The 26,076-nt window shown below is 38.7% G+C and overlaps 1 protein-coding gene and 1 pseudogene across 2 annotated transcripts in view; one reads left to right on the top strand and one right to left on the bottom strand.

Annotated features, from left to right (window-relative positions):
- Positions 1–26,076, bottom strand: part of Gpr158 (G protein-coupled receptor 158) — a 427,233-nt gene that overhangs the window by 17,089 nt on the left and 384,068 nt on the right. For both annotated transcript variants that reach the window (XM_031369157.1, XM_031369159.1), the window contains exons 7-9: positions 23,225–23,463; positions 6,956–7,094; positions 2,147–2,252 (exon numbers count right to left, since the gene is read on the bottom strand). In XM_031369157.1, the coding sequence (XP_031225017.1) occupies positions 2,147–2,252; positions 6,956–7,094; positions 23,225–23,463 (484 nt within the window). The remainder of the gene's footprint in view (positions 1–2,146; positions 2,253–6,955; positions 7,095–23,224; positions 23,464–26,076) is intronic.
- On the top strand, positions 19,558–19,713 carry LOC116092779 (annotated as a pseudogene).

Genomic DNA, 26,076 nt, shown 5'->3' with positions numbered 1-26,076 from the left:
GTGTGTGTGCGTGTGTGTGTGTGTATGTCGAGGCCAGAAGTATGTTGTTCACCTTATTTTTTGAGGCAGCCTTTCTCACTTGCATGGAGATCATTATGTATCACTATATCTGACATTTTAAAAATATTTATTTTTCTTACATGAGTACACACCAGAAGAAGGAATTGGATCCCATTACAGATGGTTGGGAACCACCATGTGGTTGCTGGGAACTGAACTCAGAATCTCTAGAAGAGCAGTCAGTGTTCTCAACCACTAAGCCATCTCTCCAGCCCATGGCTTCTTTCTTTTTTTTAAAAATATCTTTCTCAGCCTGTTTATCCTTTGAGTAGAGGAAGACCACTGATTTGTTTGAGTTAATTTTGTTTTTGTTTTTTTCCTTTTTTTATTGATTTTTATTATATATTTTCTTTATTTACATTTAAATGGTATCCCCTTTCCAATTTCCCCTCCAAAAAAGCCCCTATTTCCTTCCCCCTCTTCCTGCTCACCAAACCCACCCTCTCCTGCTTCAGAATACCCAAGATATAATTCACAAACCACAAGAAACTCAAGAATAAGGAAGACCAAAGTGTGGTTACTTTAATCCTTCTTAGAAGGGGGAGCAAAATATCCAAGGAAGGAATTGCAGAGACAAAGTGTGGAGCAGAGACTGAAGGAAGGACAATCCAGAGTCTGCCCCACCTGGGAACCTTTCCCATATTCAATCATCAAATCCAGACACTATTGTGGATGCCAGCAAGTGCTGACTGACAGGAGCCTGATATAGCTGTCTCCTGAGAGGCTCTGCCTGTGCCCAACTAATACAGAAGTAGAGGCTCACAGCCATCCATTGGACTGAGCACAGGGTTCCCAATAAAAGAGCTAGAGAAAGGACCCAAGGAGCTGAAGGGTTTGCAGCTCCATAGGATTAACAACAATATGAACTATCTGGTACCCTCAGAGCTCCCAGGGACTAAATCACCAACCAAGGAGTACACATGGTAGGAGTCATGGCTCTAGCTGCATATGTAGCAGAGGATGGCCTAGTCTGTCATCAATGGGAGGAGAGGCTCTTGGTACTGTGAAGGTTCTATGCACCATGTTTTTTTTTAAAGTATGGATTCTTGTATATAATTTGAGCTCTTGTGGTTGTATGGTAAGTCCTTTACTGAAGTCTGATTTCCCTAGGTTGCATTAAATTCCTTTTTACTGACAAATAATATTCCATTAGAAAATATACCATATTTTACTTATACATTTATTAGCTGGTAAATATCCAGGCTATTATAAATAATGGTGCTGTGAACATTCATGGACAAGGTAGATAAAGTTTTAAGTTCTCCTTGTAGATCTGTAACAATTTTTGGGAGGAACAGTCTGAGTAGCCATCAACTTAATAAATATATAACATATTACAAAGTTTTAAAGATCTTAGATAAACTACAGTCACAGAGTCACCTATGGCTATGAAATTCACTGTGTTTGATTGACACAACTCAGGAAGGCAGAAAAAATAAATATTATGTTGTTTGCAATTGTCTTATTTTTCAATCATGTTGAACCTAAAGGTTAAGTGTATAATGTGAGATAAAGCCAGGACTAAAGGAAAAGAAACCAAAACTCTGGGTTTGGCTGCTATAATACCATACTTCTCTGTATACAACAAACCAGTTGCAATAATAGTTATAATGCTATAACTTGTATAATCTACTTTAACCTCAAACTCCGATGTCATCTAATTTTATTCTGAGAAGATTTGCTTCTGTGGAGACTGAAATTCAGAAGAGAACCTTGGCTGTTGTTACAGTACATAATTTAAGGGGAAGGCTAATAGAACATTGACATCTTCTGAGTCCTGGAATGCTTTTCTCCTCTTCCCTTCGAAAGCCCCCGAAAATCTTAACCACAATATCCCACTACAGACCTTCCTCTATAAGTAATTTCACACTCACTTCTTTCTACTTATATAAAAGTCTAATAAATCCCCTCCCCACTGCAAAACCAGATACCCACTTTCTTGAGGAAGAGTTTTAAAAATAAACAATCATGGAGCATCAAGCAAACCTCCACACTTTGCCCATAATGGCAGGTACTTTAAGAAGAATAACTCCATGCTCATTCAGACAACCATCTGGCAAGAACAAATGCAATGCTAGAAGAATACCTTTGGAATCAGAAGCAGCCCAATGGTGACTGTCACAGTCAAGTGAGTGTGTGCGAAGTACAGCATCAGCATCCAGTCAGGCTGAAGTCTCGAGGCGAGCACAAATCTGAAATAAAGTTCTTCATGTTAGCAGGCAACGTGGAGATTTTTGTTTCAAATGCTAGCATTCTGGGAAACATTTCCTCTTAGTGTATTTAGAAAAAAGAAAAGGACTGCTTCTACAACACATCTTTTCATCACAGAAAAATAAAGGTGTAAATGACTTTTAGGCTAGAAGGACTGTAAAGTTCTTTTTTAATATGGCACCTACATATTTACCGTGATTTTCTTTTTTTTTTAATGTTGGCATGTATTAATATGACATACACATATATATTGATTCTATACAGCTAAGAATGTACATAACTTCGAAACAGAAGCTAAGGACTGTTTAGGAAAATTAAGTTACAAGTCACATCTGAATATATTCTTATAACATTATTTTTAAAACATTAATTCAAATGAAGTCAGGAAAGTAATAGTAAATTATTTACTTATTTGTCTTTGTGAATAGTTTCAAAACATTAAGTGGTGACAATGCAGTGGATAAATGAATGGGCTATTAACCTTTGAGATGCTTCTTTACTCACCCTTATTTATTTTCATTCTTTTTTTGTGGTGCTGTGTGTGTGTGTGTGTGTGTGTGTGTGTGTGTGTGTGTGTGTGTAATTCTTCCATACTGTATAAATACTTTTTTTTAACCTCTAAGCAGCACATGCAGTAAGAGGAAACCTTTAAAATAAAGCTTTGGTGTGTTCAAAAATTGTCAAATTGTCTTAAATAATTTACAATATAATATTTAGGATAATTGGTTTTATAGAACCCTTCTTCAAGGTTCAATAAGGAAGATTATAGAACTGAAGTGTGCTCCAAAACTCCTCTATACCCCCAGGTGCACGCACAAGCAGCTCTGTATCAAATGACTCATCCCCATGCCCAAACTAGGCATGTTCTTATAAAGGTAGTATTATATTTATAATCCTCCTTTTAATTTTCCACAATACTATGTATTCCCAAATACTCAATCTGGTGTTCTACTGCTTTAGAAGCTGGAGAATAAAATTTTTTTCAATGACATATAACAAAGTTTATAAAGTTAGCATACTAACACATTTCATATTAAGATTATTATTAAGATTTATTTTATTGTTGTTTATGTGTATGTGTGCGTCTGTGGAGGCCAGAAGTGTATTGGGTTTCCCAAGAGCTGAAATTGTAGGCAGTTGGGAGCAAAAAGAAGCCTTACCTGTGTTTATCACTTTGTACAAGGTGATAAAGTTTTCTACAGGATTTTTACCTTGGGTCCTGTGAAATTTCTAAAATTCATTGTAATGGGACTGTCATAAGCAACAGATGACAGTCTCTAAGACATGTATGGCATGCATTTACATGTGCATATATGTGAATGATGTACCCAAGTAAAATGATAAAAATGCAGTCATTTAGTGGCCATTGTAAATTCTGGAGCAGAAAGGCACATCAGTGGAAATGAATTTCTGTCCATAAGCCTCCTCTTTAAGGAAAATCCAACTCGTATAGCAACACATGTATGTGCTCTGCTTAGCCAACTTCCTTCTATATGTAGAAGAAGTGTTTCCATACACTTTAAGTGAAAACTGTGATTTTTCCAAAATAGTACTTTGAAATAATGCTGACAGTAATTACTTTCAATTTAATCAGTCTTAAATTACTGCCAGGTTGTAGCTCTGGCTGGAAATATCTTGAGAAAAGCAATTTCGTAGGCATTTTAAAGCTTCAACTTTAACATGGTGTTTCAGCTTTGTAGAAATAGATATAAAATGCAAGAGCCCAGCAATATTCGAAAATTGTGTTTAAAAATAAAGCAAAGAGAAAGGGTCTTGCAGATTTCTGGAGGGTTGCTTTGTGCGAGCACTGAGTCAGTGAAGGACTAGGGCAGAGCGAGGCCTTTGCTCACTTATCCTTTCAGAGTTAGTTCTTTGAAATTGGTTTACTTTTGTGTAATCTTCGCATTCTGTAAGAATGAAAGTGAAAATGTGCATGATAGATTTTTCATGCACATGTATGTACAAACATATTTGAAGCAGAACAACAAAAAAACACGTTATATTGATGGCATGCCTCTCTTAATACCAGAGACTTAGTCAACAGGATTTATTCAAGAAAAAAAAAAGACTAAAATGGATATTTGTGATTAAAATTTATCATTGATCTTTTCCTGGGATTTTATAAGAATCAGCACTATTGATTCCCTGTGTGAGTAAGGCCTCGAAAATATTTGATTTTTAAATATTATTTCTATTACTTTCTTCCATCCATGCTCTAAGTCAGTGTTCTATAGATCTACTTATCTATAAATCTACTCCCCCCAATCAGCAGGGAAGGGAAGGAAGCATGAGAGAAAGGTTATATGAGGGGGACTGAGAGGGCAGGGCTGTGATCAGGATGTAAAATGAATCTGCTGTGTGAAACTAAAATTTCATTCATTTGTCCTTTCTAGCCATACAGATTCCCAAATTTGTAATTAATCAAATATATACACATACATAAAAATACTTAGAATGGTGTACTACTGTGTTAACTGTGCTTATGTTTGGGGAGTATCAATGGACTTCTTTCTTAACTGTTTTATCATTTTTATATAGTGATTAGGTATTACCTTCTTAATAAAATACCTTTGAAATTTTATCTAAGAATTAATTTAGTTGTCTGTTGATGAAAGCACTTGGGCTGGCTTACATTTCCAAATCCATTAAAAATCATATAGTGGTAAAACCAAATGAGACCATGTAAAGTAGACAGGTGCATTTATGCAACTTTTTTGAGCTTTTAAAATTTGAACAATTTGTTTCTATGAAAGCTGGCAGCTTATTGTGAGGTAAAACAGAAAACCCTTTTCACTCCTTAGTTTTATTGCAATAATAACAGGCCTGGCAAACAATCTATGAGGAGCTTTTAAGTCTATATAAGGCTTGTAAATAGAACAGTTGACTTGCAGCTAGTCACAGAGAAGCATGACTGTTAACTCTTAACACAAGCTTGACATTCTGGAGACTAATAGCAAAGAGTGACATCACTTGGAAGATAATCTTTAGCTTTATCCCATGAGACCATGACAAGGTCTGCTCTGTGCTGTCCCACATTCCAGACCCAGGACATTCTCTCTCAGATTTGAGTACTCTAGTCTCAGGAGACTTAAGAAGCCTTCTTCCTATCCCCTCCAGGTCCCTCAATCATTCCCACAACTTTTCCACAAGATTCCTCAAGCTCTATCTAATATTTGCTGTGAGTCTCTCTGCATCTGTTTCAGTTAGCTGCTGGGTGAAGCCTCTTAGAAGACAGTTGTGCTAGACTCCTGTCTGCAAGTTTAATGGAGTATCATTAATAGTGTCAGAGATTGGTGCTTGCCCATAGCATGGGTCTCAAGTAGGGCCAGTCATTGGCTGGCCATTCTCTCAGTCTCTGCTCCATCCCTTGTCCCTGAACTTCTTGTAGTTGGGACAAGTTTTCCAACAAAGTCAACAAGCCTGGTGACTTTTTAGGTGACCCAGAGACTAAACCACCAATCAAAGAGTGGGGACTATCCCTGACTGTTGCCTGTCTGTAGATCTTGTTCCTCTAACTGGAGAAGATGTGGCCAGTCTTGCAGTGACTTCATGTGCCAGGGTGGGTTGGTACCTAGGGGGCTCCCCACTTATCAGAGGAAAGGAGAGGGGGTATGAGAGAGAAGGTATGTGAAGGGGGACTGGGAGTAGTGGGGCTGAGATCAGGATGTAAAGTGAGTAAATAAATTAATGGGAAAAAAGCTTTCTCCTTTGGCTTTACTTTAACTTCATATTCTGTTCTTCTCGACTTTCCGACAACTTTTTATTTTGTTCTCATCTTTTATTTCTCCATTTCTTGAGTTGCAGAGAGACAAAGCTGGGCCAGTTCCCTTGACTCCTGACCCAGCGGGGTGTCTAGAGCTACTGGACAATAGATAACCTCCTTTTTTGTTTACAAGTTTAAGAGCTGCAGTTGTCTGAAGTGTCAACTTTTCTCTGGCATCATTGGTTCCCAAAGGTAGAAGTTGGTATCTTCTGAGTATTCATTAAATGAGAGACAAGCACTCAGAGAAATTCTACACATTCCCAGCCTCCAGTTCTACCCTAACTTCAGGGAATTTTGAATGTCAGTAGAGGAATGAGCACTAACCCTTTCATCATTTGGCAAGTCTGCCTCCTTCCTACTCCCCTGCTGAGGAGAGATACATGAGACAATCACAGACAAACGGCTAGTTGATAAAGTCTGGGCTGAGACATCACACCTAAGGCAGAAGGATGCCAGGAAGTAATGCATAATAATCTAGTCATCACACTGAGCAGAACTCAGTAGATCTCCCACACATGAGTTGTCTGAGCACTAAGAATTTGGAAGTCTAGACTAGCATATTAAGTGTGAATAAAGGGGTTGAGTACCTATAGCCATTTTATCACACATGAGTGTTGTTTTACAACTCAGTAACTCAGTACAATGTATAAATAAAACCCACAGTATCTTGTAAGTGGGTTTATATATTATACTAACATGGAACTAATCTACAAAATAGATGAAGTAAGAAGAAAAAACCCATCTGAAGAGAACAAGAACAACTAGAACCATCTGCTATTTCTGCCACAATCGGTTATTCATAAAGCACTATACTTCTTAAATATTTTTATTACTTATCTTTTCAAGTTTTGCTATTTAAATTAAATTACAACACACACCACAAATACAACAGTTTTTGTACCACTCCCAAGGACCACTCACCTAATTGTATGGAATATAGCTGTGATAATGAGCTCATTGTGAACTGCGACAGCCATGTAGCGTGGCTCATGAAATGCTGAAGGGACAGTCCGCACTGCATAGCAGAGATAAATGCCCCATAAGAGGAATAAAAATTCAGCTGTGAGAGGAACAAACAAACAATTCCTCATTAGCTTCATAGGTTAAAAAATAGAAAATTGAAATTCTTCAACACGCCTTTTGTTATAGAAACAATCTTAGGTTCTTGTAAAGTTCCATCCACATAAACATACTGATGACATGCCTTTAATTTTTAAATTTTATTCAGGGTGTATATTTTCAGAGGTCTTTTCTGCTGCTGCCATTGTTTATAACACAATTGGTATTCTCATTGTTTTGTTAATATGTGGGTTTTATTCCCTACCATGACTGTGAAATGATTTTTCCCATTCTTAACCCAAGTTTACAGTATTCAGAGAGTCTGGCTCATAACTCAGGAGCCTACACAGCCTCTGGAAATGGAAGTTCTGCCACAACAACCCAATTCAGGAAGTAAAAATAGCCACTTCCAGAAATGTGGGAGCATAGGTTGCTAAATACTAGGTGGCATATTTTACAAATGAAACATTGTTTCTTCACACATGACAAATTTTATCTTTTGTGGGTAGAGTATGGAAAAAAGTCATAAAATCTACAATCACATTGTTGGATCTTTGTTGCCAAGAGGCACAGGCATAATGTATCAGCTAAGAGTGCCTAAGTCTGAGCCTGGCTCTCTTCCCTAACTCAGCATAGCCTCAGGCCATGGGCTGACCCTCTGGAGCCACAGTTTCTTCACCAGAAAAAGGAGGCTCATAAAGTATACAATTAGAGGATTATTTACTAACTAGATGAGCTAGCATACAAAAAGCACTTAACATGGTTTACAACTCAACCTTTTTTTAAATACTAAGATTCTCATTGTCAGTCATGAAAATTGGTCATTGCTACTTTTTTCTTTTTCTCTTTTCTTTTCTGTGTTTCTTTCTTTCTTTCTTTTTTTTAATACACAGTCTTACCTCCATCCCAAACCACCTGAATCCAGGGATTGCAGGCATGTGATACCACTGCAATTTGAAGCCACTTGGACTAATCCACTTCATCTCTCTTAGTAACATGACCTTATTGGAAAATCCCATTTAGCTGCTGAGAGCTATCCCATGGAGACACCCTTCATCCGAGGTCACCCACATGTAACCTTGTACCTGAAATGTTGATCTCCATTCAAAGCACTGATTGTCCACCCACAAGACAAGCTGTTCTCTCTCTGCCAACATTCCAGCTTATTTCGAGCAGAATTTAAACATTAGACAGTGCTCCAATTACTGGAAATCCTTTAAATAAACCAATCTGCCAGGGGCTATGCTTAAATTTCTGACATGGACAAAAGCCAAAGAAAGAAAATAAACTTCACTTCAAATCCTCAATGAGATTTAAGGTAAATCCGAATTATTCAGCTTGATGGTTGCTGGTTGTGTGTGTGAACACCATCCCTAGCCATTCTCAGGTATAGATCAGGAAATGAAACCATTTTGATAGGCTGCCTCCTTTTCCAACTTTAATAGCACCACATGTCCTTTGTCACCAAATTTGAAGTCTTGGAGTCCTTTACATTCTACACTTTAAGCACTTATATGTATTCATGGCTCTCTGTGTGTGCAGCCTAAGACTCTGTAACTGCCTGCTTTCTGGAGTCTGTTCACTCACCATAGCAGTGGCAGGCAAGTCATTCTGAAACTCCATTTTGGTCAAACCAGATTTTACACAAATGTTTGCTCTTGATTTTGGATTAACCTATTCACATTTCTACTGAAAAACTTGTTCAAATCTTTGAAACAGCAGAAATGATTCCTGTCCCTAAAAGGAGACTCCAAGGGTCCTCTTGAAGGGAAAACATGTTCTTGGTTTCAACGTGTCTTTGCTGACCAGTTTCATGTTAGGTACCCATACTACTTTGTGTTCTTGTATTTTGTCTGTTTACATCTTACACTCTCATTTCTTGTCTGGTCCCTGGACAGCCATTTATTTGATGGGCATCAATTCCATCTCCACATCTCCATTCTTCATCCTGGTACCCACAACTCCCCATAACATGACATGATAGTAGTGTTCACTTGGTGTCCTTCCCACTGTGCTCCCAGAATAAGCTTCCTGAGCTGACCCACTGTCCCATTGTCCTCTGAACACTATTGAATTGATCTTTTCCATATGGCAAGATGGTTCATTGGGTAAAATGTTCTCCACAAAGTCTGCTTATCTGTGTTCAATCCCTTTAACCCACAAGGTGGAAGGAGAGAACTGACTTCTGCAATGTGTCTTCTGATTTCGACATTTGTACAGTAGTGTGCACACATAAGCCAGTGCATGTGCATGTACACAGAATAAATAAATAAATATATAATAAAAAAGGACCAAACTCTTTCTGAGTTCTCATTTATATTATTGATCCCACTGATAATTTTCTCTTAGTCCTAATTCCAACTCCTCTTCCTCTTTTTTCTGGAAAAACTAAATTTAGTATTTTGGAGAATTTCCTGTAAGACGACACTATATTTTCACAATTTCTCTCTCTTACACCTTCTCTAACTCGCCCAGTGTCCTCCCTCTCAAAATCATGACTTTTTCTTCTATGATATTTGTTTTGCATATATGTGAATGCATGCCCAATTAGCACTGTCCACAAAGAAATGTGTTTAGGGCTGGCCACTTAGGACTGGGCAATCTTATCAGGAGGCTCATCCTTGAGAGAAACTGATACTCCCTCTCTCAACAACTACAGGCTTTTTGTAGCTCTTCTGTGGGTAGGTCCTTCCTCCTCTTCTTGGTCCATAAAACTTCTGTGCTGTTTCTTCTAGCAAAGCCTATAACCTCCTGTTTTTTTTCTGATACTTCCTGATCCATGAATCTTCTTTGCTCAGGCAATTTGTGTAGAATTGATTTTGCCTCCCTTTTTCTTCAGGAGGCCTGCAAATGAACTGGAAACCTGATTGGCATCATTATTAACAATAGTGACCACTCTCAGCAATACAACATGTGTATCATTGTATTTGGAACAAAGAATGCAAAATGCAGAAATTCTTCTAAACAACTGAAAAACACCCAGAAAAACACTCTATTATAGTTGAAGAATGCTCCTGTAGCTTGTCTGATAAAGTAGTATTTGCTACCATTCACTGAAGTGCTTTTATATATCACCATAATGAAGATTTCAAAGGTAGTCATCAGATTAATTAGAATTCCACAATAGAGAATCATATTTAAAAAAAAGACAAAATACAATTTCTCATAATAGCTAAGCTAAATATTAAAATCATTTCATCAGCAATATCAAACAATACATTCTCAATGAAAAACAATTTATTATTCAAAGTACCAATTAAACTAAATGTGATATATAAAAGTTGTGCTTAGGCAAAAAAATCAGCTTCACATAATTAACTTTAGACTAACACTGCAATTAGTATTTATGCAGATGTTACGAAATTCTGCAGATATTATGTGGGAGTTAAAATATGTGTTGGGCTTCTGCTTTCAAAAATAATTTCTTGTGTTAAATGATCTCTACAGGAGGAAGGAATGTAGTTAAAAAAGCAATTGTTTCTACCTTTAAAGACCCAAATATGGTTTAAAGAAAAACTATAGCTGGGCAGTGGTGGTGCACGCCTTTAATCCCAGCACTTGGGAGGCAGAGGCAGGTGGATCTCTGAGTTTGAGGCCAGCCTGATCTACTGAGTGAGTTCCAGGACAGCCAGGGCTACACAGAGAAATCCTGTCTCGAAAAACAAGAAGCAAACAAACAAATAAAAACCCTATATGTTTTATTTTCAATCTATAAGGGATAATGATATTGAAGTACTGTGGTCCTTTAAAATTAACAATTAAGAATGAAGATTATTCTAAGCTGCTTTTTCAAAAGGCTAGGGAAAGCAGAGAAAAATTAGTATCAGTTCTGAGACACTAACGACAACCTTTGTGATATGGGGACTCGCACCAAGCCTAAAAGAACAGCTTCGAAGTATAAATACCATTCAAATTATGGTGCCTCTTACCAAGGTACTGAGATATGCATGTTAACAACCTGCTACCCCTGTTGGCTACAGCAAGTAACTTCAAATAGGAGAAATAAATATATTATTAATAAAATATTTAGTGTTTTATTGTTTCCTCTTGGAATCCTATTCACTTAGAATCATTTATGATCAAAGTAGAAAGCATTTATCACTGAGCCCAGAGTCGACAGCTCAGAGGGCATTCTAAGTATAAAATCAAACAGCATAATTCATGCTCGTGATTAAGGATGTGGAGAGGGCACATTGGTTAATGCATTTGCCACACAAGCAAGAGGGCAGCAGCTGTTCTGATCCCCTAAAATGTCTGGTAGGTGTGAAAGGTCTACCTGGAATTTCAGCCTGAACATGAAGGAAGAGACAAGAGATCACCATCTGTGGAGCAAGCTGACTTTGTGTTTGTAAGACCCTACCTCAATGATTAAGATGGAACCACTCTGGAGAGACATCCTGGACATTAACCTTGGGCCTCTAAAATATGCAAATATGTGTGCCTCCACACATGTAAACATACACACAAATACATATACACCCCCTCCCACATACATGCCACACTCATACTCATAAAATGAGAAGAAATTCTTTAGATTATCTGAAATTCTGGAATTATGGCTTTCAACAAGCACATAAGTTTTGTATTTTGGCTGCTTGTCTTGTCTCTCCGTCCTTTGGTTAAAGTATGAGGTCATGTGGATTACAGAAAGAACATGGCCACACTGACAGATGTGGCTACATGTGCCTTTGTAGTCTGGGAGGCTCTCTGCTTATCTGTGTCTGCCACCTAGTAGTATATAGGGTGAGCTGTTGATATTCTGATGGCCTTAACCTGTGTGTATTAATCATTATTAAGAGAAGCATCCAGAAGCAGGTATATGTTGTATGACATTTCACCACTGTACCAAAGAGGCTGAAATGTCTCAGTACTCTGGAAGCGAGGAAATGCATGCCTCAGAAGAACTATAGGACTTGCCTGCAATAACCCTACCTACTCCTCTTGCACTCAGTGACCAGCAGTGTAGAGCCTTTGGCTGTTGGGCAGTACTAGATTATATCTCAGGCCTCAGTTCCTTTGGCTCAGTTATTAAGAGAAGAATAGACAGAGCACTCAAATGAATTTGTCAGGCAGAAATCACTGTATGTTAAAAATTACTATGTTCATTAGAGTTGAACAGATAGTGGTGATTAGAACCCTATTTAGAAGCACATTTTGTGTCTTTCATTGATCTGATTTCATAGCCTACATCTGTTGAATATGCCAAGAACTGTACTAGATGAATGTTATACATTTACTATGCTTGTGAACGTTTTATTAATGTAACAGTGGCTCCTGAAAGAGTCTAGAGAAGAATTTCTGAATGGCAGTTTCCAAGCTGGGGTCCAAAAAAATTGATGGGATCGATGAGGAATAACATGTCTATCCACATGAACACTAACAGTCTACATGGCTATCACACCAAAATGAACAGTCTAAATGGCTATCACGCCAATACTAACAGTCTATGTAGTCATCCACCCCAACACTAACAGTCTATATGGCTATCACACCAAAACAAATAGTCAATATGCCACCAACACTAACAGTCTATATGGCTATCCATACTAACAGTATATATGGCTATCACACCAACACTAACAGTCTATGTGGCTGTCCAAACCAACACTGACAGTCTATATGGCTATCCACACCAACACAAACAAACAGTATGTTTGGCTATCCATACTAACTGCACATATGGTTATCCACATCTATACTACCAGGCCCTACACCTATGCACATAAACACTAGCAGATCATGTAATGAACTGACTGCTTAGTTCTCTTACCCACCCACTCATTGCTAGGAAGTTCTTTGAATACTCAAACATGTTCACACTGGTTTTTACTTTCTGTTTCCCTTTTAATATCGCTAGAACTTGAATTATTTTTTCTTTACACCATCCTTGAATCTCCAGTAAAACAAACTAGCAAACTAACTAAAAGTGAAATTTCCCCAATTTTTGGCATATATATTACAACTTTCAGAGATTCACAGAGGTAGTAAAGACCTAAAGAACCTGAGACATCAGAGCCTTTGACACATGCCAGACATCATGAGACAGAATGAGTTGAGAAAATTTCAGAACACAAGGTTAGGGATTAGTATAGTGAGCTGTATCTTTTAGAATGTTCTTTCTATTTCCAATATTGTATGTTTTACTTAAGCATTGCTAATATGGGGTATACTCATATGTTAAAGGCTTTGCCCTAGCTCACAGAACCATGGAATGTAGTAAAACAGGGAGTGATTTGGTGGAGACTGTACTCATTAGAGATAACCCTCAGAGAAGGACATCATGGGACTCTTGTCTCTTTCTTTGCTTCCTAGCTGCTATGAGATAGTAACTTCCCTGAGATGGGCTCTCACTATAATGTATTGTCTCTCTACAGACCCAATAGTAATAGGCTAACTGACCTAAGACCCAAATCTCCAAAACTGAGCCAAAATGTACCCTCCCACCTTCTCCTTCATTTGTTGAGGTCTTGTCTCCTTACACAGTCCAGCTAACTCACCATGTCACCAAAACTGAACTGGAACTTGCAGACCTCCTGCCTCACCCTCCCAACTAGTGGGATTTTAGGTCACCACATGTGGCTGACCTTGTCCTCTTTCTTTTTGTTGCAACACACTGTCTTATGCAGTGTGTAGTGCAACAAAACCCAAGAAAAGGTGGAATGTCATAGAAGTGGTGATCATTATTGCCATCTTACCACTTTCTCCATGTCTCTTCAGTCCTGATCAAGGCAATATCTTCCATTATGTGCTTGTGTCTTTGTTTTCAGGTATGTTTGCATGCATGTGTGTTATTGGGTATCTTTCCTTAGGCACCCTGTCTCTCACTGGTAAGGAACTTGCCAAGTAAGCTAGTCTGCCAGCCAGTGAGCTCCAGAGATCCTTCTGTCCCTGCTCCATAACTCCTAAAATTAAGGCACCAAATACTTTCTCTAACTTTATGTTCTTGATACTAAATAACTGACTATTACTCAAAGAAGTGGTAGTATGTTTTGGAGAAGGTGATCAATAAGAACAAAACCCGGTTTCAATTGTTCTGAAAACACATGAGCAACCCTCAAAAAGGCAGCCTTAAAGTCAGACTGAAAGGTTTCTAGTGAAGTGTAATCAAGGATAAGCTTTTACCTTTGCCTGGAAATGGAAACCACATTTTAAAATGTGAAGCATGCAATGAAGTATGAATTAAGGCATATGGTATATTAGAATAAGAGCAAATTTATATACAGGACCTAATTCAAGAATGTTGCTCTAAGTCAGATGGGAGGACGTCGAATCCACTTCCTTCAGTGCTCCTTCACTGCTGCTCTGCATTGTACTCGCCAGAATGATACCCAGGCTTCTAGGATATTTGTTTAAATCCTTAGAAACAATTGTTACCTTGGGATTTCTCTATATAATGCAATAAAAGAGTAATTGTATTTTCCTTTTAAACATTTGCATAGGAATAATTAAATTACAGAACACATTGTCTGTTTCACTAATTTAAAGCATACCAGGAAGGAGAATAAGGAAGAGCATGTCAACAGAGGGAGGAAAGTAAAGATCATGTTTCCTGTTGGGAAAAGATACCACATGATATTTTGAACTGGAGGTTAATCAGTGTCAGAATTCACTGAAATCGTTACTTCAAAATTCCTTGCTGGAATGTGAACACAGGTATATTATATCTGTTTACTCATGACTCTGTAAACAGCCTCTCTCTCTCTCTCTCTCTCTCTCTCTCTCTCTCTGTCTCTGTCTCTGTCTCTCTCTCTCTCTTTCTCTCTCTCTCTCCATCCATCCCCATCTCCATTTCCCTATCCTTCCCTTCCTTCCTACCTCTCCCTTCCCCTTGCATGTGTGTGTGTGTGTGTGTGTGTGTGTGTGTGTGTGTGTAAGAGAGAGAGAGAGAGAGAGAGAGAGAGAGAGAGAGAGAGAGAGAGAGAGAGAGAGAAAGGGGTGAATGGAGGTCAGAGGTCAACAATGGGTTGTCTTCATTCTGCTCCCATCCTGTTTTTAAAGATACAGTTTAAAGATACAGTCTTACGTGGTATGTGGAGTTCACCAACTCAGCTACCCTGGCTGGCTAGCAAGCAGTAGGGATCCTCCTGTTCCCACCTCCCTTGCACTGGGATTAGAAGAAAAACAGCCATGCTGAGACTGTCACACATGTGTTAGGAACATGGACTCAGGTTCTCATGTTTGCATAGCAAACTTTCCATTGAGTAAGCTAAGTACCCTAGTGCCTCTTAATTATGGTGAACCAAAATTCATAGTCAAAGGGATACCAAGCTCCAAAGCTATTGGTAGACTTTGCAAAGGGTCCTTGTCTGGGGAAGTTATTATTTTATAGGAATGCTGCTAAAAGGAGTTGGTGTTACAGACAGCTTTAATACATAGGAGAACTAAAGAGGAAGTGAATCCAGTGTCAGACTTTTCCTATCTGCTCTTGTACTGGATAAGAAAAGGCAGAAAAACATTCCTCAATTATGTCACTTTGTACCATATTTGACTTGCATAACCTAAATTCTGGAAGAAACTGAGGACATAGCTCAATACTTGCCCAAGTCTGCACTGAGGTGTGACATATATATCTCATACCATTCCAGTCATGTAATCATGTATACATGTCCTTGATGGTACCACCTATCCGTTAGTTTTTTGTTTGTTTACACTAAAGAATAAAGTATGTCACATGAGTACCTTGGCTGGTTGTGTTCTGAGTGCAGATGCCCTACAGTGAGGGATCTGACTTGGAGCATCTGCATCTGTAGACTGTCAGATTAGAGACAAAGGACCCAGGAAGTCAATTCTTTTTAATTTTTAGCAATTATATAGGAAATTAACAGAATGGAGATTTGATTTCTCAATAAGGAAAATCTTAAAGACATTGTGAAAAGTGCCGATAATGGACAATTAACGTCAGCTCCATTCAGAAAGGAACACTTGACTAGAAACTTCTCTGCAAGTGAGTATAACTGGGTTTTTATTTAGTTGTGAGGCTTCCCCTTAATTGAAGAGAATACTTCCTAGTTTCCAATTCTTTATTCAGAGTGCTTGAAAGACAGTGAAATAATTGAAATTTTCATTAAAAGTAAATATCTTCACATTTTTAATATTTATAACATTTAATGACTTTTAAGGTTATAATTTGTACTTGCCATGCCAAATTTACCAGCTTCTTATGTTAACTACTGAAGAAGTCAGATGAAACTGAGTCTCATAAATACAGCTGTGGCTACCAGGTGTGCTGGGGCGTTCCTATAATCCTAGTACTAGGGAGGTAGAGGTAGGAGGATCAGAAGTCCAAGGCTAACCTCACCTAGCAGCAAGTATAGCGATAGCATATTCTCCATGAGACCCTGAATCAAAGGTATTATTGAAAAACCAAACCAAATCAAAAGGCAGGGGAGTACTACTTTAGTTGAAAATTCTCAAAAATGTATTTGACATTTGAGCATACACATTCATACTTAAAATGAATTGAGGACACTTGTGTAACTTCTGGAATCCTAGCTTTATCAAGTTTCCCCACTTCTAATCTAATTCTGGCTGCAGAAACTACAATGAGGGAAAGAAAGTTAGGATCACTTTTGATTCCTCTGGCAAATATTTATCAGGAGTATGTAAACGGCAGCTGTGTGCGTGAACCACACAGCTGTACAGCAGTGGTGCAAAGGAGCACACACTTTTCAGAGAAGAAAAAGGTGAGGGGTGGAAAGATAAGTCCTTCTGCTTCACATAATGTACAGAGAATATATTTAAATGTACTTCAGAGAGTTTAAAGTGATGAAGAATGATATAATCAATATAAGTTCTTCAGAGTATTACTTATAGATGTAATTCTCAGAGGCATGAAAACCTACAGCAATTATATTCTGCTCTCAAAAATCCCTGTCTGACCTATATCAAGGCCAGGTGGTGGGCTGAGACCTTGATTTCCATGTTGTTCTGTTCTTTAGGTTGTTCTAGAGTCACTGTAGAAATCACCATGCTTTGTGCAGTTCTTCCTCCTAGGGATACATTTGCTACTTAATGAGCTTTCCCTGGAGATGAAAAAGATCACAGTAATTGTGTATCTATATGTTCTTTAACAACGAGGCTGTACTCAGAAAAAAGACTCACAAAACAAGTTTTCATTGTATGCACATCCCAAAGTGTATGCCCATTAGTGTAGATGGCATAGGTCTGCCATTCAATCTGGCAGATTCAGTGAATGTGCGAAGTATGAGCTGCTGTCTGAGCAACAGAACACAGTGTTTAATAGTAAAGCTTTTTCTAGGCCAGAGCACCCTCTAAAGCAGACGTTCTCAACCTGTAGGCCATGATCCCCTTGGGAGATTGAATGATCCTTTCACAGGGGTCACATACCAGATATCCTGCATATCAGCTATTTACAATATGATTCATAACAGCAGCAAAATCACAGTTATGAAGTAAAAATAAAAGTAATTTTGTGGTGGGTTCATCAGAACATGAAGAACCATATTACAGAGTCGCAGCATTAGGAAGATTGAGACCCACTGCTCTAAAACAATGATGGACGTAAGTAAGCATGTGATGGAGCCTCTTACTGTCAAATCAGAGTTATGTGCATCCTGCTCTACTTTCATACAATGGCACAGTGCAAAGTTCACTGACACCAGTTCCACCACAGCACACTGATTAATGCATTACAATGATTATGCTACCACTATGTGATAAGAATGTTCAGAATTGTTATAATTTTATGGGACCATCATTGTATATACAGGTTATTGTTAGCCAAAATGTTTTGTGGGCATGATTGTAAATAAAAATAGTCTATTCTGTCAAAGAGGTATATTTGGAGCTTAGGAAGTATGGTCAGAGTGAACTTCTATGAGAGATTTTAAAAGAAAGGCAGTTTCAGATGACTACAAAGTCTTACAAAATGAGAAAGGCCATGGAGGATGGGGTGAAGTGTTGGTGAACTGTGGCCGAGGTTAAAATGGCTATCCACCGATATGGTGTAGGCAATAAAAGGCCAAAATGAGTGTGGACTTGAGAGACTTACAGATGGTGGTGGCATGGACTTTAAGAATGTTCTATCTGATGTCATCTATTTCTGTTTTTCAAGTAAAGGTTATCTATGGATAGAAAAGTAAAGTGTGGAAGTTTGGAGCAGAAGGAAAGTAAATCAGTCTGGAAATGCCCAACAGAAAGGGAGTTCTCTTGAGTCCTAGGGAATGGATGGAGCCTAACTAGGGTTAGTTGCTCTAGCATACCCATCTGAATGTGCCCTCAGAGCCCAAGTTACACACAGCAGCATAAGGCCCCATTCATCCAGAGTCGTATTAAGCATGAAGTGCTAGGCCCAGATCCCAGGGTACTGGGTAAAAAGACTTGGAGCGGATCCAAAATACATATTTATAACAAGTTCCCAAGGGATGGCACACTGGGGCATGTTTGAGAACCACTGTTCTAAATTTCTCTCCCTTGTAAATATTCTAACCTACAAGTCCCCAGATTTGGCACATTCTAATTTTTATAAAAACATATGATGGAAGCAATCAAACTTGAATGTATTGGATCCTTACATCATTTTCCTGGCTCTCTAAATTTCTAGTGTTTTCAATAAATTTATCGCTAAGCATTAATCATGTGTTCCAACATAATGCATTCTAAGTCTTTCTACTTAAGATGTCTCCTTCATGTTTGATGCAATCCCTCTCTACCTCCATCTGTCACTACTCCTATCAAACGGGATGTTCCCTACATATCTTTATAATGACACAAACATTAACCATGACTCAAAGTGCTTCTACATAAAGATTCCTGGGATCTGGTCCAAAATATTCTGTCTTCCTTCACTGAACAATTATTGTACCAAAAATCTTTTCACCATACTTTTCTTCTTAATAATCTAATACTGACTCCTTTTTCTTTGCACTAAGAGTAAATACTTGATGAGTAGAATTTTATAAAATACACATTCATGTCTCCCAAAGAGTGTTCATCATAGCAGTAGAGAAGCTAGAAGTACTTAAGTGAATCTTACTGATAGCATATAATGCCTACATTCCATTAAAGTTTATGAAATGAATTACAGTTGTGAATCATACATCCCCATTTATTTCTCCAGACTACAAAATGATTTTTAAAGAAGTCTTGATGCCATCATAAAGGTAGTGTGTAAAAGACACAAAATTGCTACACAAGTTGACCTTGTGACCTTCCTTGTGACATCATTTGTGCTCCCCGTTATCATTTTCTTTTGTTAAACATAAACATAGTGGGGCTGGAGAGATGGCTCAGAGTTTGAGAACACTGACTACTCTTCTAGAGGTCCTGAGTTCAATTCCCAGTGGCCACATGGTGTCTCACAACCATCTATGATAGGATCTGACTCCTTCTTCTGGCATGCAGGTATAAATAAAGGCAGAAGACTGTGTACATAGTAAATGGATAAATAAATAAATGTTTAAAAAAAACATGGTGGACTTTTTTATGTAATAATATAAGAAAATCCTGCTCCTAGAGGCATTGCTGCTGTGTCACATGTGTATCCTAGAGGCATTGCAGCTGTTTCACATGTGTATCAGTAGGTGGCAGAGAGAAGAGAGACTATGTCTCTCCTTGGAGTTCTGACATATGAACATCTGAATGATAAGCAGCCTAACATTCCCTGAAAAAAGTGAGCCTGAGACAACCACCAGTGCGGTACCAGTGAGCCTGAGACGACCACCAGTGCGGTACCAGTGAGCCTGAGACGACCACCAGTGCGGTACCAGTGAGCCTGAGACGACCACCAGTGTGGTGCCAGGCGACCCCGATAGGAGCTAGTCTGAGAAGACTGCCAGTCCCACACCACGGAGGCTCTGACTGGCTCCCATAATAGGGATCAAGCTGGGGACGAGAAGACCACAAGCCATCAGGCAGGAATAGGCCCGAAGCAGAAGACCCTTGCAAGAGGCCTCTCTGGTGGGTCAGGCAAAGATAAACCCCAAGAATATCACTAGTCCAGCACCATGGGACTTGGACAGGCAGCTAGCTTGAGGTGACCACCAGTTTGTTGCCACACAGGCAGGAGCGGGGAGGAGAGACCATGCCAAATATGACCTATTTCCGGTGCTATAATGCATGAGCAGGGCATAGAACTCCTAAGGTGACCCCAGACACTCAGAGACCCCAGGCATCACAAAGCAGAGCAAGTAAGTGGTAGAGAAATGGAAGAGAAAGGGAAACAATGAAGAGAGGCAGGACTGGAGACTCAAGGGTGGTGAGGAACAGCTTGATATGGGTAGCTGATGATGCAACTTGGGACCATGGTGGGATCTTGGCCTGTGCTGCTGTGAGGCAGGGGGCAGGGGCACGTCTGGGTCCATGGCCCTGAAGTAGCAGGGGCCTTTTAGCACCAAAGACCAGGTAGTTGTTGCTGGCCTGAACTGCCTCCTGGGGACATATTGATGTCTGAGAGCTTTGCAGAACTGGCCCCACCCCTCACGTGGGCATTGTAGGAGAGATGGCCCTGGGGCATGAGAATAGGTGAGCTGAGCCTGCCCCTAGTCAGATGAAATAATTGTGGAGGGTTGCAAGTGAGCCAACACGAAGATACAATCGTGGGAGAGCTGGCCCTGCCCCTCATCTCCTGTGTGGTACCAAGGATGAGGGAGAGAAGCCCTTCTCCACTGTCCCACCACCTGCAGCAGGTAGAAGATGGCCTTATGATTATGAGAGGAGAGCTGGCCTGCCCCTCACCAGCTGCAGCACTCTGTAGAGAAGGCCCTGCAACTCACCTGGGCAGCATAGTAGAGTGGCCTTGGATTTGGGGATTACAGGGGATCTGGCACTGATTTCATGAGTGTAGGAGAGCTGGCTCTTCCTCCTGTTTGCTGGGCAGTGGTGTAGATGAGGGAAAGACACTCTCCTCCCTTCCCTTGTCCCTTGCTATCAATGGTAGGCAGGAGAGCTGGCCATGCATGTCACCAGCTAAAATGCTCAGGAAAGATGTATATTGTTGCCTGGACAGCAGGGTAGAGCTGGCCCTGGTTGTGGAGGTCACTGGTGAGCTGGCCTCAAGGTAGGAGAGCAGGTACCTCTTAGATACTTCTTAGGCCCAGATCCAGGGCTTCAAATTGGCCCACCCCAACTTCTTCCCCATCAATGAAGAGAGTGCATGAAAGTATACTGCAAAACCAAATCCACAGGATCTGCATGCCACAGGGCAGCAACAGGATATCCAAAAGGAATCCCACTGAGATTCCATTATTGATGGTGTAGCAGAAGCCAGAAGCCTCATACCAGAGCAATGAGTCATTGCAGTGAACATTTGTAAGCCAAGAAGTATGGACAAAAAGGAACACTGTGGGATATACTACACTTCCTCCATGACATTTTTTTCTCTGTTGTGGGAAGGCTGCAAGGAGGAAGTATGTATGTATGGGTGGGTGAGATGAGTGGGATTAGGATGCACAATGTGCAATTCATAAATAACCAATAAAAAGTTTTTAAAAATATTATGAGGAAATGACTTTCTGCTTTGGTTACCTTGAAAAGGACAGAATAAAATGTTAAACGCTGAGTAAAAACTTAATACTGATACAATCTCTTCTTCCTCATATCCATACTAAAGCGAAGCATGAAATTGTTTTTTATCTTTGCTTTTTGCTTTTCTTGTGAAAGTTAAATTGCTCAAAATATATTAATTATCACTACAGCCATGGCTTCATCTGCATCTTTACAGTATCCGGTCTATAAATGTCCTAAAGTATCTTGCTAGAACACTTCTTACTGGAACTGAGATTAATAAGGACATATATTATTACCTTCTAGAAAAAGATAGAAATTTTCAACCAAATGTTGTCAAGGTGACAAAAAATGAGAATTAAACTTGTGCTTTCAGCCATCCATTGGACTGAGCACAGGGTCCCCAATGAAGGAGCTAGAGAAAGGACCCAAGGAGCTGAAGGGTTTGCAGTTCCTTAGGAGAAACAACAATATGAACCAACCAGTAACCCCAGAGCTCCCAGGGACTAAACTACCAACCAAAGAGTGCATATGGTGGGACTCATGGCTCCAGCTGCATATGTAGCAGAGGATGGCCTAGTCGGTCTTCAATGGGAGGAGAGGCCCTTGGCCCTGTGAAGGCTCTATGCCCCAGTGTAAGGGAATGCCAGGGCTAGAAAGTAGGAGAGGGTGGGGTAATGTACAGGGGGAGGAGGAAGGGGACAGTTTTTTTTTTCAGAGGGGAAACTAGGAAAGGAGAAATCTCCTATTTGAAATGTAAATAAAGAAAATAACTAATAAAAAATTTAAAAAAAAAGAAAAAAGATTTCTGTATATTAAGCTGTGTTAAATATACTGTAATGTAAACAGGACTTACATAAAATACTATATTGATAAAAAACAAAAACAAAAACTTGTGCTTTTAGTTTTTACAATTGACCTTAAAATAATTTTTGTTTGTTTATTTGGCTTCCAAATTAGAACAACAACAAAATAAAAGCAGCTGTCTTCCATTCCTTTTCTTTTTTTTAATCTTTGGAAATTTAGTTTGAAATAGCTGATTACTAAAACGTCTTTTATATTTCCCTTTCTTATTTTTCAAAAATGGGAAAGGTTAGGAAGGTTACTTGTGCTTTGGGTCTGAGTCATGATACCACCATCCCAGTTTTCTGCCTCATAACTTTTACTACCTCCATTTTACTACCTTTGTCATTTGATACCCGACTCCCAGAGAATTTTCTTTAGAGATGAGTATAGGAAAGATAATTAATCATAAATTTCTACAGTCAATTCTTCACCAAGAGTGAAGTCTGATCAATATCATAAGACTTCTGTAAAGAAAAATCCCAACATTCTTATTATTTCTTACCACCCAAGAACATAAATCAAGATGGTGGCTACTGTTAATCAATAGAGACCAATAGATAATTTCTCTGTACACAGATGTTGCCCTTCTTCTTTGAATTTCTCTATTCCTTTTACTTGGTTGCATTTTTTTTTTCAATAAAGGAACAAGCCTTTGAAAAACAATGAGTTTTTTTTTTACATTCCACATACCATTCTTACCATTTTCATAATGTTAAACAAAATCATATTAAAAGTCTTTTAAACCTAAAGATCAGACTTGAGGCTATTGAGAAAGGGGCAAAGTAATCATACAACCACGCAAAGCACGTGGTAGCCACATACCAACTGCTGCCATGTAATCCCAGCGATCAATGAGGCACATATTGAAGGTGAGGTGATCAGATGTTTGCCCTTGGCCAACAAGCAAGATATCCCGCTCCAAGTTCTGGCACATAGAAGAAGTCCAGCCAACAAGAAACCAAAACACTACCAAGACTATTACTGCCAGCATCCTCATGACACGACCACCAGTCATATATGGAATTCTTTGTGCTGTTCGTGAAAGGAATACCTTCAAAACCCTGGAAATAAAGAAGATCAGAACATGAAGATAAACCAGTCAGAAAGGAAAGCTCTAACATACGGTATTTTAAATCTTAGGAAACTTAAGCCCAACTAAAAATCACTTTCACAGTTTTAAGACAAGAAACCCACAAATACTACTGTCCATATTTTTTTGTTAAACTTAACTTTTGTTCCCATATGGTTCAAGGTCAAATCTTCCTGAAGCTTGTTTGTTTCTATAAAAAAAAATGCTTCTGGTGTTTTTCATTTCATATGGCTTCTTATGATGGTTTTATCATGCTGACAAAATAATACAGTATCATAAAAAACAATAATTATAAAGGATATAATTTAAACTTTAGGTCAAGTCAGTAAATTCATTTGTTAAGAAGGTTAGGGTGAATGTTTTTTAATGTGGCTTATTTTCTTAATGCAATTTTTCTTTTCTGTAAAGATGGCTCAAACAGCTAGGTTGGAAGAACTACTGCATTTGATGACCTTAGTATTGTTCTACCTAAATATGGCAGGAAGGTAAAAATCTAGTTTTACTCTACTGAACCATCCACTCTTCAATTTAATCTCTAGGGTATTTTCAGATTACTTTAAACTTTCCATTCTCATCCTGATAAGTCACCAGAACTATGACCTGAGATTCAATGCCAAGCAGCAGGTCTCCAATGTTCACCACATAGGCAGTTCGTTTCCATGTTTTTGTAGAACCTTCTGGCATTATCCAGTCCTTGGCTAGTAACTACCATCTGAGTTTTCACTGCTGTGACTCCAACTGGTTTATCTGCTACAAGCTTGCTTATATCTCCAACTTGCTATAAGCTTGTTATTTTAGCCCCAAGTAGTGGCCACTTTATTATTTTATAGGATAGAGTTAAATATTTACTTAGTTATAGATGAGCATGACATGCAATCAAATATTTTTTATAAAGTCTGTTTAGAATGAATCTAAAAGCTGCTAAAATATGATTATCACCCTAGGGGAAAATGAAGAAACTATAACACACAGAGGCAGTCAGTAAACACAGATCTAAAACAATTCTACACTCAGGTTACTTCCAAACCTTCAAATTCTTACTATAATCTTAGAAAACAAAATTGTCAACACAGTGTAGGACGTAGAAAATCCTAGTGACTTATGCCAGAAGAACAATAAATTGTAAATATCAGACTCATTGTCAAAGGAGAGATTTTATATAGAGAAGACTGGTGAGTTGTTATTTGTGTGCCCTAATCCCAGCATTAATGCATTTCCACTTGTCTTTAAATACCTTTACCAATATTGGATCACTTATGAACTCCAGCTCTTTTATATTGAAAACCAAACTTTCCATTATAATTTGCAAATGAATAGACTCATAAGAACTCTATATTACAAGTAAAAAATTATTTTTTTCTATTTTCTTAATAAAAGAGACATGCAGTCATTAAATACATAGAATTGCTTCTGGCTATATCAGGGAAAATTTGAAACTGGAAATGAGTGCCTTCCAAAGGACAATCCCGACTCTTTTGCTGGTCTTACATATTTTACCAAGGGCAGAGATGGTGGTTTGAATAGATATGACCCCATGTGTTTGAATGCTTGGCCTATAGGAAGTGGCACTATTAGGAGATGTGGCCTTGTTGGAATAGGTGTGGCCTTGTTAGAGGAAGTGTGCCATTGTGGAGACTGGCTTTGAGGTCTCATATGTTCAAGTTTGGCCTAGAGTGGTAGCATCCTTCTGTTGCCTGAATATTAAGATGTAGAACACTCAGCTCCTCCTCCAGCCCCATGTCTGCCTGCACACTGTACGCTTCTCACCATGATGATAATAGACTAAACCCCTGAATCTTAAGTCAGCCCCAATTAACTCTTTTCCTTATGCTACAGCCATGGCGTCTCTTCATAGTGATAGAAACATTAAGATAGCAGGAAAAGAGAAAATTATTTCAAACTCTAGTTCACTCTTCTTCTGAACATCTGAAATTAACTTAAGGAGAAACAGTAGCAATTATGTGTTAGGGTCATAAAAGGCAACACCGGAAACAGAACAGGATTCTAATCCTCTGGAACACAGCTTCAGTCATGGGTCAGGAGCCCCTCTGGGATTCTGTGTCTGTGAGGATAGTGAAAATTTGCTACGAGTACAAGATTTCTGAACTTGCATCAACTGAAAATTAATTCAAAGTCAAATGTGTCTTGAATTTGAGATGTTTCTGGCCATGCTTGCCCATTGCCCAGCATCTTTGAAGCAGCTTCAGTGCTAGCCCTGGACACAGTACATTCATTATGCATGCCTTCACACCATGTGACATAGGCCAGTGCTACCAGAAACAGCTGGACTCAGGACAAACCTCTGCATGCTGTAAACTTCAGTGTTTTTATAGCACTTTTAACTTTTCTTCACTTACAAAAACAATGGCTTAAATATGACAAACAAAAACTATTAGTATATACTACTGTCATTTCTCTGTATGTACAACAATAGTAAACCTTGGGTTGTTCTCTTAGAACAATTTTTAAAAATTATTTTGTTTTTGAGTTAATGACTTGTACTTTATACAAAAATCATGAAATGATCTTTTTTTTCTTTTTTTTTCTTTTTTAGATATTTTCTTTATTTACATGTAAATTTTTC

The sequence above is a fragment of the Mastomys coucha genome, unplaced genomic scaffold (genome assembly GCF_008632895.1).
Source record: "Mastomys coucha isolate ucsf_1 unplaced genomic scaffold, UCSF_Mcou_1 pScaffold15, whole genome shotgun sequence".
Taxonomy (NCBI): Eukaryota; Metazoa; Chordata; class Mammalia; order Rodentia; family Muridae; genus Mastomys; species Mastomys coucha.
The sequence above is the reverse complement of the archived record's forward strand: the minus strand, read 5'-3'. Positions and strand labels throughout refer to the sequence as shown.